The sequence below is a fragment of the Stegostoma tigrinum genome, chromosome 21 (genome assembly GCF_030684315.1).
Source record: "Stegostoma tigrinum isolate sSteTig4 chromosome 21, sSteTig4.hap1, whole genome shotgun sequence".
NCBI classification, from domain to species: Eukaryota; Metazoa; Chordata; class Chondrichthyes; order Orectolobiformes; family Stegostomatidae; genus Stegostoma; species Stegostoma tigrinum.
The window spans coordinates 40,689,766-40,704,019 of record NC_081374.1 but is presented as its reverse complement, the minus strand read 5'-3'; the positions used below and the strand labels follow the sequence as shown (position 1 = coordinate 40,704,019).

At 42.7% G+C, this 14,254-nt stretch overlaps 1 protein-coding gene across 1 annotated transcript in view; it reads left to right on the top strand.

Moving 5' to 3' along the window:
• Nucleotides 1–3,598: 3,598 nt before the first annotated feature.
• LOC125462695 (synaptotagmin-6-like) overlaps nt 3,599–14,254 on the top strand; it is a 275,426-nt gene continuing 264,770 nt past the window's right edge. The window contains exon 1 of the mRNA XM_059653266.1: nt 3,599–3,749. Coding sequence (XP_059509249.1) covers nt 3,599–3,749 — 151 coding nt within the window. The remainder of the gene's footprint in view (nt 3,750–14,254) is intronic.

Below are 14,254 nucleotides of genomic sequence, written 5' to 3'. Positions count from 1 at the left end.
CAGTTGAGGCAACAGTTAGTCAATGAGCTTGTCATTAATAAATGTTTTATAAATGTTTGGAAGTATCTAGTGGACTAAGTTCCAGAACTTAAAACATAAGTAGTTGAATGGTGGGCTCCAAAAGTGACGGATAGATATTTGAGTACCTTAAAAACTCCAAAAGGCCTGGGGTAACTTTAACAAAGTATTGGAGTGCAGCATTTCAACTTAAGTAACATTTGAAATAAACCTGTAAAATTGGAGGAGCATTGAGACGACGGAAGGATAAGGATTGTTGACCCTGAGAAAGAAAGCTGCTACAGGATACGGAACAAGGCTTGGGTCTACGAGAGTACACAATGATTTATCAAGCGAAAATATGCCAGAATAGGTGGGTCTGTAATAATATATTGCTGATAATCCACAGTCCACTGCCAGATGTCAACCACCGAAATGGTGCAAAGAGTAGAAAGTAGGACAGCAGGGTTAAATTTAGTTTAAAACAGGGGATTTTCAAGTAATTACTAGACAACTGCTCATAACTATTATAAATGTTGCATTGATGACTGGCCAAAAAGAATCTTGATTGAATGCTAATATATTTCAATGTTGTAATTCAAACTCACGTGGTGAAAGAGGATGAATCAGCAAGGATCATAAAAGAGACACAAATACACAAACAATCTCAGAGAGGTGATTTGTGACTCCATCACCAAGAAGAACAAATACAGTCGACACCAACACCCCATAGGAGGCCTTATAGAAGTTTATAAAACAAGGAGGGCTCTTGATAGAGCTAATGGTAGTTGTCTTTTCCCTACAAAAGGAAATTTCAAGTCTAAAGGGAAATGTTTAAAGTGAGAGGAGAGAGATTTAAAAACAAGATATGAGGGGGAGTGTTTCTTTTACACAGAGGATAGTTCATAGAACATTACAGCACAGTACAGGCCCTTCGCCCCACGATGTTGTGCCGACCTGTCATACCGATCTCAAGCCCATCTAACCTACACTATTCCATGTACGTCCATGTGCTTGTCCAATGACGACTTAAATGAACGTAAAGTTGGCGAACCTACTGCCATTGCAGGCAAAGCGTTCCATTCCCTTACTACTCTCTGAGTAAAGAAACTACGTCTGACATCTGTCCTATATCTTTCGCACCTCAATTTAAAGCTATGCCCCCTTGTGCTGGCCGTCACCATCCTAGGAAAAAGGCTCTCCCTATCTAACCCTCTGATTATTTTATATATTTCAATTAAGTCACCTCTCAACCTTCTTCTCTCTAATGAAAACAGCCTCAAGTCCCTCAGCCTTTCCTTGCAAGACCTTCCCTCCATACCAGGCAACATCCTAGTACCTCTGCACCCTTTCCAAAGCTTCCACATCCTTCTTATAATGCGGTGACCAGAACTGTACACAATACTCCAAGTGCGGCTGCATCAGAGTTTTGTACAGCTTCACCATAACCTCTTGGTTCCGGAACTCGATTCCTCTATTAATAAAAGCTAAAACACTGTATGCCTTCTTAAGAGCCCTGTCAAGCTGGGTGGCAACTTTCAAGGATCTGTGTACATGGACACCGAGATCTCTCTGCTCATCTACACTACTAAGAATCTTACCATTAGCCCAGTACTTTGCCTTCCGGTTACACCTTCCAAAGTGAATCACCTCACACTTGTCTGCATTAAACTCAATTTGCCACCTCTCAGCTCAGCTCTGCAGCTTATCTATGTCTCTCTGCAACCTACAGCATCCTTTGTCACTATCCACAACTCCACCGACCTTAGTGTCGTCTGCAAATTTACTAACCCATCCTTCTACGCCCTCATCCAGGTCATTTATAAAAATGACAAACAGCAGTGGACCCAACACCGACCCTTGCGGTACACCACTAGTAACTGGTCTCCAGGATGAAATCCTGTGTGGATTGAACTTCCAGAGGAAGTGATGAATGCGGGTGTAATTGCAATGTTTAAAAGACATTTGGATAAGTGCATGAATAGGAGAGGTTTGGAGAGATATAGACCAGGAGAAGGCAGGTGGGACTAGTTTAGTTTGGGATTGTGGTCGGCAATGAACTGGTTAAACCGAAAGGCCCGTCGCTTCCATGCTGCATGACTCTATGTGCCATACATTTGCTGCCAATGAATGATTTTAAAAAAAGTGATTTGCTCTGAAACTGTGACTGGAATGTTCAGGCTGTTGTAAACGATGGAGGACAGGTGGACTGTAAATGGCCCATTGAAAAGGAATGAAAACTGAAGCAGCAAGCAATACCATCAAAGGAGCGTGATGCGAAAACCATACTCACGATTGTGATGACCGGTACCAATATTGAAGGTAAGCGCTGCTATTAGAGACACAACATTAGAACTGTTCTATTGATGGAGCCTGAGCCAATGCCTCAACCAGAAGCTGTTTCAGCTCCTAGCCCTGGACAGTGAGAGAAATCTGACTGGAGTATTCCTGACAAGCAGTCTTCCTGCGGAGAAGAGCAGGCAACTAGAGCAACAGACAAACCAGAAAAAAATGAAATCAGTCATGAGAACCATGTTTGCAGAAAAGGACCATAAACTACACTGGGCAAAACCTGAAGTCAGATTGCCGTAAGGAAAATGCGTTAAAATACACTGTAGTTAAATCTGCTCACAAAATGGGCATCTCTAACTATCGGACAGTAAATAATCCTGACATTTCCTGGCCTATTGCTGGAAGAAAAATACGAACAGAATCGAAATCATTGAATGTGTATGTGATGCAAACTTAACTCAATACCTGCCGATTTTCTCCGAAATAGCCAAGTTGTAGTACGGGGTTCAAAATGTAAGGTACACAAAATCACGTTTAGGAGCAGCGAATATGAAATAAAATCAGCAGTCCTCGGGGACGTGTTTCATGGATTGGATTTTAAGAGCAAACTGATTGTCACAACATTGGTGAGTGAATCAGGAGTAAACAAAGAGAAGTCGGTGTGCAATTTTGAGTCACACCGAAAGTTTGGTTTCTGGGCATGGTATTTCAACTTGGGGAATTGCACTAACCTTTGTCAAAGCTAACAGAACGACCTGCACAATATAGCTGTATTGAATTCTGATCTAATTGTTACACCTTCTATTCATTTTATTTTGCAGGGTAACGTGGAACCAATAGTTTGAAATGAAAAGTGCGAGGAAAGTGCCTGTTGTAACTTCACTGCAGAAGAACAAGTCGCAATGCAAGCAAATCTAAGAAGGTCGCCAATGTGTGAAACCAATGAAGTGATCATCTTACTCAACGGTCAAGCTTGTATGCCATTTCAAACCTTGCCCAGAATTCAAAACTGTATTTTAAGAGGTTCCTGAAAGAGAGGGAGAGAGACCACGCCTCATCAACGCAAAATAAATAAGATCTCTCCAAACACTCCCAGAAAAAATCTGGAAGCCAGTAAGATTTCAGAAAACGGTAGCCGCTGGACTGCCAATCTTTGGCATTGATGTGTGTCTTTGGATGTAAGGGGAGGTTCCTAATGGGTCGTTTCAGCACCGGCGAGTTGCAGATGCGCTCCGCGCTGGACTGAGCGGGTCCTTACCAGCTCCTGATCTCTTGTCCACTTCGCAGGAGGAAAGATGCCTTTTAGGAGATGAGTACCAACCGGGAGGACCATGTGATCCTGTGTCAAAAGGCCATCGGGCTGGTCAACGAATTGTGTACCAAGAACCTTCTGGAACATGAGAAGTGCCTGGAGTTTGTGTTTTCTTCCTCGGATCAGCTCCCCAGTGTAACTGAGACAGGTAAAGTGAGGAAACAGTTGAACACAAGTAACATTAATGGGAAAGCGTCATTTCAGTAAGTTTGGAGAATAAACCAATGTCCTTTCATTAAACTAAAATAGCCAACTAAATTTCAATACGACCAGAGTAACATCGTATCATAATGATGGCGAAGGGATCTATAGATTTCTAATGTAAGTATGGGAAAGTATTGCGGATTCATATATCATTCATACGGTTACTTTACAGTGAATAAACAGTCATCCCAGTATAAAATTTAATGCGATTCAATTGTAAAGAGAGCCTGTAAAAGTTCCCGTGGAAAGTGAACGGGAGAGACACAGCAGGGCTTTTGGCTTGTTTAACATTGTAACTCTTCAGTGCAGTAAAGGGAAGCAGCCACTTTGCAATGCCTGAAATGGCAAGTTGTTCCCTGACAGGCTCTTGGCACTAGAGGGAAACAGTCACCGATTTCACCCAGGGCAGCAGCTAGCTAGCTCTCCGAGAGACGCTGAAATCAGCCATCCCACTTCAACTGGCGTGCTGGGAGAAGGAATCAGGCATTATATATTGCCTGCTCTCTCGGAGAGCTGACTGCCGTCTGCTGGAGTTGCTTGTTATTCAAATATAAAGTGCTTTCCTTTCGGTGAGAATCCATCCAAGATCATCGTGGCAACCGACGATCAACAGTGAGTGGTGAGATCCGTTTGCTGACTTGACGTTTGCAAAGCAAAAACGCTGGTGGAACAAAATTGTAAAATTTTACAACTAGACCATGTTGCGTGTCTTCTCTGTCGAATGTGATATATCCATGTGAGTTTATTGTATCAAGCTATAGATTCGAGTTTTCAGTCTCTCTGTCACATTCACTGTCCATTTCTGGTATCTATTCCAATTATGAGGGGCTGCATCCATCAGCTTTCCATCACACACTGGGCTACGTTCTATTGTCCGCTTTGGAGCCTACAGCAGCGTTTAGGTTACCCGAGAGAAGTCTGTTCTCCGGCTGAGGTTCGGTTAACAGCTCCATCAGAAGCTGCAGGTGAAAGTTGGCGTTAAGGCTAGGTGTTTGGTGAAGTTGTCCTGCTATCTGTTGATTCCGACATGGTACGTGAGCATCCGAGTTGTGATTTGGAGACTTTCTTGGGGGGGGCCGGGGGTGAAGTGTTAGAATTGCAGTCATTCTCCCTGCCACGCGGTTGTACGAAGGAGCTGTCCAGTGCTGAATCTCAGATTCCTATGTGAGTCAATCGGGAGCTCGGGCCGTGTTAAAGGTATGTTCCTCTGTATATTTAACCGGGTTTCTGAATTGTTACTTTCAGATTTCTATTAGCAGGTAGTGGTGGAACGTTTGAAAAAACAAATCTCTTGCTTGTAATGTTAAGATACCTATTTAATATGTGTTGATTTCATGTGGGGTGCAGCTGAGGGGATTTTAAGTTTTTAGAGTTAATCTTGAATATTATTTTACTATGATTATCATTGATCCTGGTCTGACATAGCTAGTTGGCTCAAAGTTAAAACTGGGATCGTTTGAATTTGGTTCTTTGAATGCTCAATGATGTGCTGAGAAGAGACCTAGCAGCTATTTTGTGCAGATTGAATCTACACATTATTGCCTGGCAGCTTGAGGCTGTGTTTTGAGAGCAGGTGAGTAAACGATATCGTGCTAAATCTTTAGATTGCATGGGAAATGGTTTCTTTCCAGACGAGGTAAAAAGTCTATTAAGTTGGAGTGAAGATGCATTGCACTATTCTTTTAAAAAACGCTTAAAATCTACTTACGCAGAGATTAGGACGCTATCGAGCACACCGCCCTTTGGGAGGCGTTAGGTCAGTGCTGTATGCGTGGAGCAGCTGAATGTGTTAAGTTCAATGTTTAAGTTTTCAGGAAAGCAGGCTGGGTTCAGTTGGGAAACCAACTATACTGTAAGCTACGAATTGAAGATTGCTAAGATTAGACTGAAAACATTTGAGACTGAGACCGATTGGGACGATGTACCAATGAGATCAAGAGGCACTGAATTCTCACCTCTGTGTTTTAAGAAACCCTCACGCCAATAGAGAGACGGTGAGATGAAGCTCCACTGTAACTGTGTGGAGGCTATTATATTCTAAAGGTAAGTCCGACCGCTTTAATACAACCTTCCCATCTGCTGTTACATACACTGAGCCAAATAGCAATTGGATCTGCTTAGATTTTTTTTCCACTTGCCTATTTTCTTGTTGGCTTTACTGAGTGCCCACTCCCGCCAACAGATGAGTGTAGATAGTGCCTGTGCGGCGTTGCTACCTGATGTTCCACCTAGCGGTTTAATCGCTTCTGACTGTCGTTTTTCGCCTCTTGGAACCTAATGTCCTCGTCTCTGTTACTGAGCACGGAATTATTTGTATTCCTCAAGGCAGGAGATGAAGTGGTTCAGTTTAAGTAATCGCTGCCAGGTTGAGAGGGAGAACTATACACATGCATACACAGATTTCTCCCCGGAGATTATGCTTCTTTTGATAAGATGGAATTCAGCCAGATTCTTCTGTAGTTTGCTCACTGATTTGGGTGGCGATAGAAACAGAGAGACTTCAAAAGTATTCACTGTAAAATTGTCTTTCCCATGAACAGTATGCCCTTTAATCAGAAGAGTTAAACAGCCACGCTTTCGAGTATTAGGGTTGGAAGGAGAGAAATGCGGGAATTGAAAGCTGAATATCATTGGATGGTGCAAGGTGTAATTAAAATTTTAATAATCATCTTACTCCATCATTTTATTTTGCCGTGTTCTCCCTCCATCACTGGCTGCCTCATCTTTTCAAAGTATTAAGGCATTTATCATAAATTTTAATGACAATTGCATTTTCTAGAATTTAGGACCCTGTGAAATTCAATAGATGTTTTCTTGTTAACAACGAGGGTCTGTGTTCACATGGAACCGTCACAAGATTCACCAAATGTGTAGATTGTTGATGTCCTAAATCTAGGTTAAAACAACAGTGACATCACCTAATTAACAGTATACTTTGGAGCATCTAATTTTGTGAGATCAATCGATTGCTTGCTTTGGGCATTAAATATTGGCGATATTGCCTCAAAGTATAGGTTTCATTCAGCATATTGCGCTCTAACCAGTGCTGTCCGCAGTCTAATGTCTCTGATACAGAGCAGGAGGGTGGAAATCTGACATGGAAACGGGAACGACTGCTCAACAGGTCGGGCTGCATCTAGGGAGCAGGAAATGGAACGGAAACACATTACAGATATGACAGGTTTTCAACAAGTGCGTTGAAAGAGGAGGAGAGAGTAGGGAAAGTAGAGGGGTAAGCTTGTGATTAGACAGAAGGCAAGAATGATTTAATGACAAACAGTATGTTGGTGCGGGGCAAAAGGTGGCGGCAGTCAAAGCAGAAGCAAAGGAAAAACTGGATCCGGAAGAATTGTTATTGGCAATAGCACAACCACGACTACTTATGGTGTCTTAAAAATAGGAGCAAATGTTGTATCTAAATTTGATAATCCTATTGGATTTAATGTGGATTCCTGCCGTTAGGCTTTTTGGTGATTTAATCCAGCTCTATTAACGCAGACTAATGGTTAACTAGTCACCTGTCTAGTTGGTTCTTATATTTATTTAGTAAGTATATCTTCAGATTTTTAAGTACATCTTCAGATTTTTTTTTTAGCTCCTGGACTATCAAGTCAAATACCCCAACTCCGCAATGGGCAACAACAACAGAAGTTGCTGGAAAAAATTAATAGATCTGGCAGCATCTGTGAAGAAAATTCAGAATTAATCTTTCAGGACAACAGACCCTTCCTCAGAGCTGATGGTGGCTAGGAAAATGCCTATTTATATGCAGAAGATAGGGAGGGGGAAGGAGTAAGGAGTAAACAATAGGTGGAGATAGAGCCGAAACAGAGAGAGGAACAGTTGAACAGACAAAGGAGTTGATAATAATCTGGATAGGAGGACAAATAGCTGTTAATTGAGACTGTTAGTAACTAATGCTAGGCAGTGTGTAATGGCAGGCTATGTTTTTAAAAAAAGGCCTGGTGTGTGGGGTAGGGGGTTAGGACATTGCAGAGTTCAGGCCCTAAAATTATTGAACTCGATATTGAGTTGGGATGGCTGCAGGGTCCTAAAGCAGAAAATGAAGTGCTGTTATTCCAGTTTGTGCTGAGTTTCACTGGAGGGCTACAGAAAGCCAGAGACAGAGATGTTAGCCAGGCAACAGGGTGGTGTGCTAAAGTAGCAGGCAATTGGAAGCCCAGGGTCTTTTTTGCAGGCAGAACATAGGTGTTCTATGAAGTGGCCATCCAGTCTACACTTTGTTTCCTCAATGCAGAGGAGACCACATTGTGGACAGGGAATGCAGTACACTAGACTTTGGAAGTCGACATGAAGTGCTGTTTGACCTGAAAGGTATGTTTGGGCCCTTTGATAATGAGGGAGGAGGTAAATGGAGGGGCACCTTCACCAGTTACAGGGGAAGGTGTTGTGGGGCTGTGGGAAGGTGATGGCAATGAAGGAAGTGTGCACCAGGGTGTCCCAGAGGGAATAGTCCCTGTGGAAGGTGGACAAGGGAGGGAAAGAGAATATGTGTTTGATAGTGGTGTCTTGCTGGAGGTGGCAGAAATGGTGCTGATGATCTTCTGGATGTGGATGCTGGTGGGATGGTAGGTAAGGACAAGTGGAACCCGATCACAGTGTAGGAGAGAAGAGAGGGGGTGACGGTGGAAATGTAGGAGATGGGTCAATCCTGGTTGAGGGTCCTGTGGATAATGGTGCTGGAGAATCCTCAGTTGAGAAAGAAGGTGGACATTTCAGAGGCTCCCTTGTTGAAGCTGCCCTCATCTGAACATATGTGAATGAGATGGAGGAACTGAGAGAATGGGATGGAGTCCTTACAGGAAGCAGGGTTTGAGGACATAACATCCAGGTAGCTGTGGGAGTTGGTGAGTTTATAGCAGATATTAGTGGTCAGTCTATCCCGAGAAACGGAAACAGAGATGTCACGGAAGGGAAGGGAGGAGTCAGAGATAAACCAGGTGAAAGTGAGGGCAAGGTGGAAATTGGAAGTGACATCAATGAACTTCTTCAATTCCAGACAAAAGACGGAAGCAATACTGATGATGTCTTTGATGTATTGGATAAAGAGTAATAGGTGGGGGTCAGAATAGGACTGGAAATAGGAATGTTCCATGTACCCCATGAAGAGACAGGCATAAAGGGGGCCCATTCAGGTATCCAGGGCCACCCGTCTGACCTGAAGAAAACAAGAGGAATTAAAAGAGAAGTTGTTGAGGGTGAGGGTGAGTTCAGCCTTTGCTCCAGGAAGAAGCGGAGAGCCCTTAGACCTTCCTGGGGGGAATGGATGTGCGAAGGGGTCACACATCCATTGTAAAGAGGCGGCAGCTGGAGCCTGCAAACTAGGAGTTTTAAAACTGGCATAACCCCCATCAGATGGATCATGGATGTATGCGGGCAGTGATCAAACCAGGGAGATAGGACTGAGTCAATGTAGAAAAAGAAGAGTTGTGTGGGGCAGGAGCGGGCTGAAATAATGGGACCTCCCTGGCAGTCCTGTTTGTGTATTTTTGGAAGGAGATAGAAACAGCTGTGCAGGGCTGGGGGACTATCAGCTTAGAGATAGCAGAGCGGAGACTACCAGATAAAATGAGGTCAGTTGCCATAGTAAATACAATGGCTTGATGTGCCATGTGGTGGGGTCATGGTCCAGAGGAGGATAGGAGGAGGTATCTGAGAGCTGCCACCAGCCTCTAAAATGTGGTGGTACAACAGCACCACCCTTATTAACAAGCTTAATAACAAAGTTAGGGATGGATCTGCATTTGGTGAGTACTTTATGATAAAGGATTGGTGAATATACATGTAGCAAAACAAAAACATCCTATTTGCTAATCTTTAAACGATTCTTTCAAAATAATGCAACTTATTTGACCAAAAGAAAAGCTTTCAATTTTGAAATAGATATACTTCATTCAAAGTCTGTATCTAGTGCTCATCACAACTAGCTCCAGTATGGTTTCAGCCACTTTCAGTTCGAGTTTATTTGTCCCAGCAAGATATATGCGATGAAATAATTGTTGAAAGTAAAGACAGAAGCTGGGTGGTTGATTAATGATAATGTGTTTGTTCCAGTCATACCTCTGTAACTTTAATTGCACATCTTGTTGAAATATATTTGACTGGCAAGCTTCTTCGAGCAATTATGTAGGAATCTTCTCAAAAAGACCTTGTGGCTAGCCCTTTGGCAAATTGAAAGCTATCCTATTAAGAATGGAAATGTATTGATTTGTTTTTAAATGAAAAATCCATAACAGACAAGAGGAACTGTGTTTGTGTCCATATTTATACAAGAGTGCACAATTGCTGACTAATTTAAAGAATAATAATTTGCATGAATGATATGTGTATGAAGTTAATTGATAATAAACCTTTTTGAAGATAAAGCTAGGCTCTTCCATCTATAGATCCATCTGGTAAGAGTTTTAAGTTGGGCGTAGGAGTTGGGATATCATGTTAAGGTTTACAGGGCAATGGTGAGGCTTCACCTGGAGTACTGTGTTTCCAGCCCTGGTTGCCCCGTTACAGGAAGGATATTTATTAAGCTGGAGAGTGTTCAGAAAAGATTCACAAGATGTTGCTCGGAATGGAGGGCTTGAGCTATAAGGCGAGGTTGGTAGGCTGGGATTTTTTCACTGGAGCACAGGAAGTTCAGAGATGACTTTATAGAGGTTTATAAAATCAAGATGGGTATAGGTAAGTTCTTTTCCCTAGGGTGGGGGATATGTTTAAGGTGAGAGGAGAAAGGTTTTAAAAAAGGCATGAGGGACAACTTTTTTTTCCACAGAGAGTGGTTCAGGTGTGGAATGAACTTATGCAGGAAGTGGTGGATGCAGGTACAGCCACAATGTTTAAAAGACAAGTACATGAATTGGAAAGGTTTAGAAGGATATGAATCAAGCGCAGGCAGGTGGGACTAGTTCAGTTTGGGAATGTGGTCAGCATGGGCAGTTGAACCGAAGGATCTGTTTCTGTGCTACATGACTCTGTATGATTCTAATTGACTTGTGCTACAAAGGTGAGTTTAATAGTGCAGAAGGGCCATTGCAATGGCACAACTATAGCAAAGAGACTGACAGCAAAAGGAAACATTTCAAAGCTGGTGTTTCAAGAGCAGAGTGTAATGATGTTGCTTGTTAACAATACAGTTCATGGAAAGAAGTTGTCAAGGCTTGTCGAATTTTGTAACCAGTTTGGAGTAGTTTTGGAGAAATTGCAATGCGAAAGACATTTGATCCTACAATTGCTTTGCATAGAGTCATAGAATGGTTCTGCTCAGATTTAAGATCACCGAAGTCATTTTGTCTGTGCTGGCTCTATGAAAGGGCTATCCATTTAGCCCCATACTGTCCTTTCTGCTCAGAACCCGGTCCAAATGTTCATATCTCCAGTAGTTATTCAATACCATACTCACAATGTTCATTACAGATGATAACACTTTCTCACTCCTCATGTTACCATTTGTCCTTTTGGCAATTAACATGAATCTGTGTCCTCTGATTATCAATTTTCCTTCTGACAGTGGAAAGTCTGATGACATAAAGGGTTTCTATTGGGCTAGATTTATTTGCTGCAGTGTGAATTTCTCAGGCGCAGTTTACATTTTACTGCTGCAGTATGTTATACAGAGATGATGAGATGTGCAATATTTGCTGTACAGTCAAATGGATCATGCAAACAAAGACTCATTCCAGAAATATTGTTAAGCATACATAATATACTGCCATCAATTCTAAGCAAAGTTGCGCTGATGGTTTATGTATTGTAATGGCCCATATTGCCTTATGTATATCTGATGCTGCTGTTAAACTAAATCATATTTCCTTATAGCAGTAATTGAGTATGTTGCTACATATTGTGGCCCTCAGCCAAACATTGTGAGTACATTGTGCATTGACTAAGAGATGAATGTGAGCGCTTCATGTGAGCGTGACTTTCAGAGTTTTCATCACAAACTGCATGAGTGCAGTTGAAGTAGCTTAGACTGTTATACCAGCAATTTTAACATTGTCCTAACTGTTCAGAATATTCTAATCTTTTCACTCTAATTACTTCCATCAATCAAGCCCATGTTTGTGCTTGTTGCTGCCACTCAACTTTTATTGCTGCCACACATTTTACAGCCTCCTGAGTCCTGTTGTGGTAGTTTCATATTACAGCAGAGGAAATCATGAGGTTTACAACAAAATGAAAGCTATCATTTCCCTTGCATGTAATGAGGGACGGATTTATTGCAGCTCCTCCTTTACCAGATTCAATGCTGCCTCCCAAACATTAATGTGTTGCCGTACTGTTCATTGTTCTGGTGCATTGCTCCTGATCCCTCCCTGGTTCAATGACCTGCTGAGCATTACTGCTTAGCTGGCTGGCAAAAACTGTTTTATTTGATAACATCTCAAAACCCAGGAGGAATTTGGGGTTTTTGTTAGAATTAAACAATTTAATGTTCCTGTTTATTGTCCTTGGGATGCTTATTTCCTTTGTAAAGCCAGGGAAATCTTTGCAGTTTAGTGGTTATTTTCTCTTCGGCAATGTTTAATCCTCACAACATGGCCTGACACCTGAACTCCTGCAGCAGTGTTCAGTAAATATTATACTATAATGGACTTGAAATTGATTAGTACTGATACAACTCCATGGAGGAGTGTAGAGGAGCGTAGTCCTCTTGTGGCACCTAGAGAGAAGAAATTTATCTTCTTTTTCAGGCAGTAATAGTATTGAGGCCGTGACATCAGTCATGTCCATCCCAGACTCAGAGATTTCTGTGACATTAGGCAAAGGGGCAGAACTCATGAGTTCTGACAGCCTTTCTGGATGCTCTCAGGGGTCCTGCCCCGTTTACAAACTTGCAGCTTTCATGTGGTTTGTGTTCTTGTTCTGGAATGTCTCTCCTGCCCAAACTTGGTAAGTCATGGGATCTGACCTCATGTACCCCACGCTGTGTGCCCACGCAAGGCTATTCCTGTGATTTCGACACCAAACGTCATCCCATAAAGCCAAATGCCTCTCCCACTAAAAGGAGCCTTGTGTCCAGCATTGGCATTCCTGATGTAATTTCAGACCAGCCCACCCCCCACCTCATGTCGCAGGGTCCGGGAAGTCAGACTTAACCTAGTGCAGAGTCTTCTCCCCATTAACAACTCTGCTGGAGTTGTGCCTGTGGTTGTGTGAGGGGTTGTCCTATAATCAAACAGGAACCAAGACAGTTTGGTGTCTCATGAAGCTGTATGCTGTTTCTTTAAGCCTACCTTCAAAGTTTGGACTGCTCTTTCTGCCAGACAATTGGACAATGGGTGGTGTGGTGCTGCCCTTTTATGCCAAATGCCATTCAACTTTCAGAAATACTGAAATTCTCTGCTGGTAAACAATTGTGACCAACACCTCTGGGAGTCTGTGTGTCGCAAAAGATGCTTGCACCTTTACAATCATCATCCCCATGTTTGACAAATGAGCTTTCTGTATGCCCAACCACTTTGAGTGAGTGTCCACAATGGCTAAGAACATAGACCCCATGAAAGGACTGGCATGGTCAATATGTAACCAACTCCAGGGTTCCCATTTCCATTCCCACAAGTAATGGGGAGCTGCTGGCAATTGTTGTCCTTGTTAGGACACTGGGCACTGCCCCTCCAATGCAGCTATGTTGGCATCCAGTTCTGGCCACCTGACATAATGTCTCACCAACGCCTTCACTTTGGAAATCTCTGGGTGACCCTGCTGCAGTTCAGATAGTGCCTGGCAAAAACCTTTGCTCGGGAGTGTCATTCTTCCTCCCAATAGCAATATGCTATCCTTGACTGTGATTGGGCCTCTTTGGGTCCAAAAAGGTTTCAATTATGGTTGTGATCACCCTTTGGTTTAGCCCATAACACCAGATGCTACCATTTTGCCAGGATGGTGTTTTCTGCATCCAAAGCCTGATATTGTCAGTGGTGACCATAAGGGTGTCCAGAAAGTTTAAAACCAGAATGTGATGGCACCAGCAGTGGTGTATCTGCCAGCAGGTGGTGGCTCAAGGCATCCTCTCTTGTCACTGAGCCTCCTGGACAGTGTTCTAACTTTTAATTCTGTGCACTGGGAATAAGGGTCCACTGCTGAATTCGACCTGAAGCTGTTAGTGGCATGGTCCTGTCCTCTTTTAGCAGGGATTTGTGTCCATTACTATTACAAATTTACATCTGTAAAGGTATTGGTAGAACTTTCTCACACTAATTTTGCCCTGTCAAGCTTGTGCCTGAGCCTTTTACTCCAATCAGTGGTAACTGAACCAGCTGCTTCTTTTAAGAGATCAGAACCAAAGTTGTGCCCTTAATGTATAGGAGATTTCCATCATAGGTTCTCAGCCTGGCCAAGGTCTTGCGCAAACGTAAGGGCAAGAGTCCAGAGCAAATTTTGATAAAAACTGTTTCCACAATCACTGGTACAGTTGGGCTGGTCTCAACCTCCATT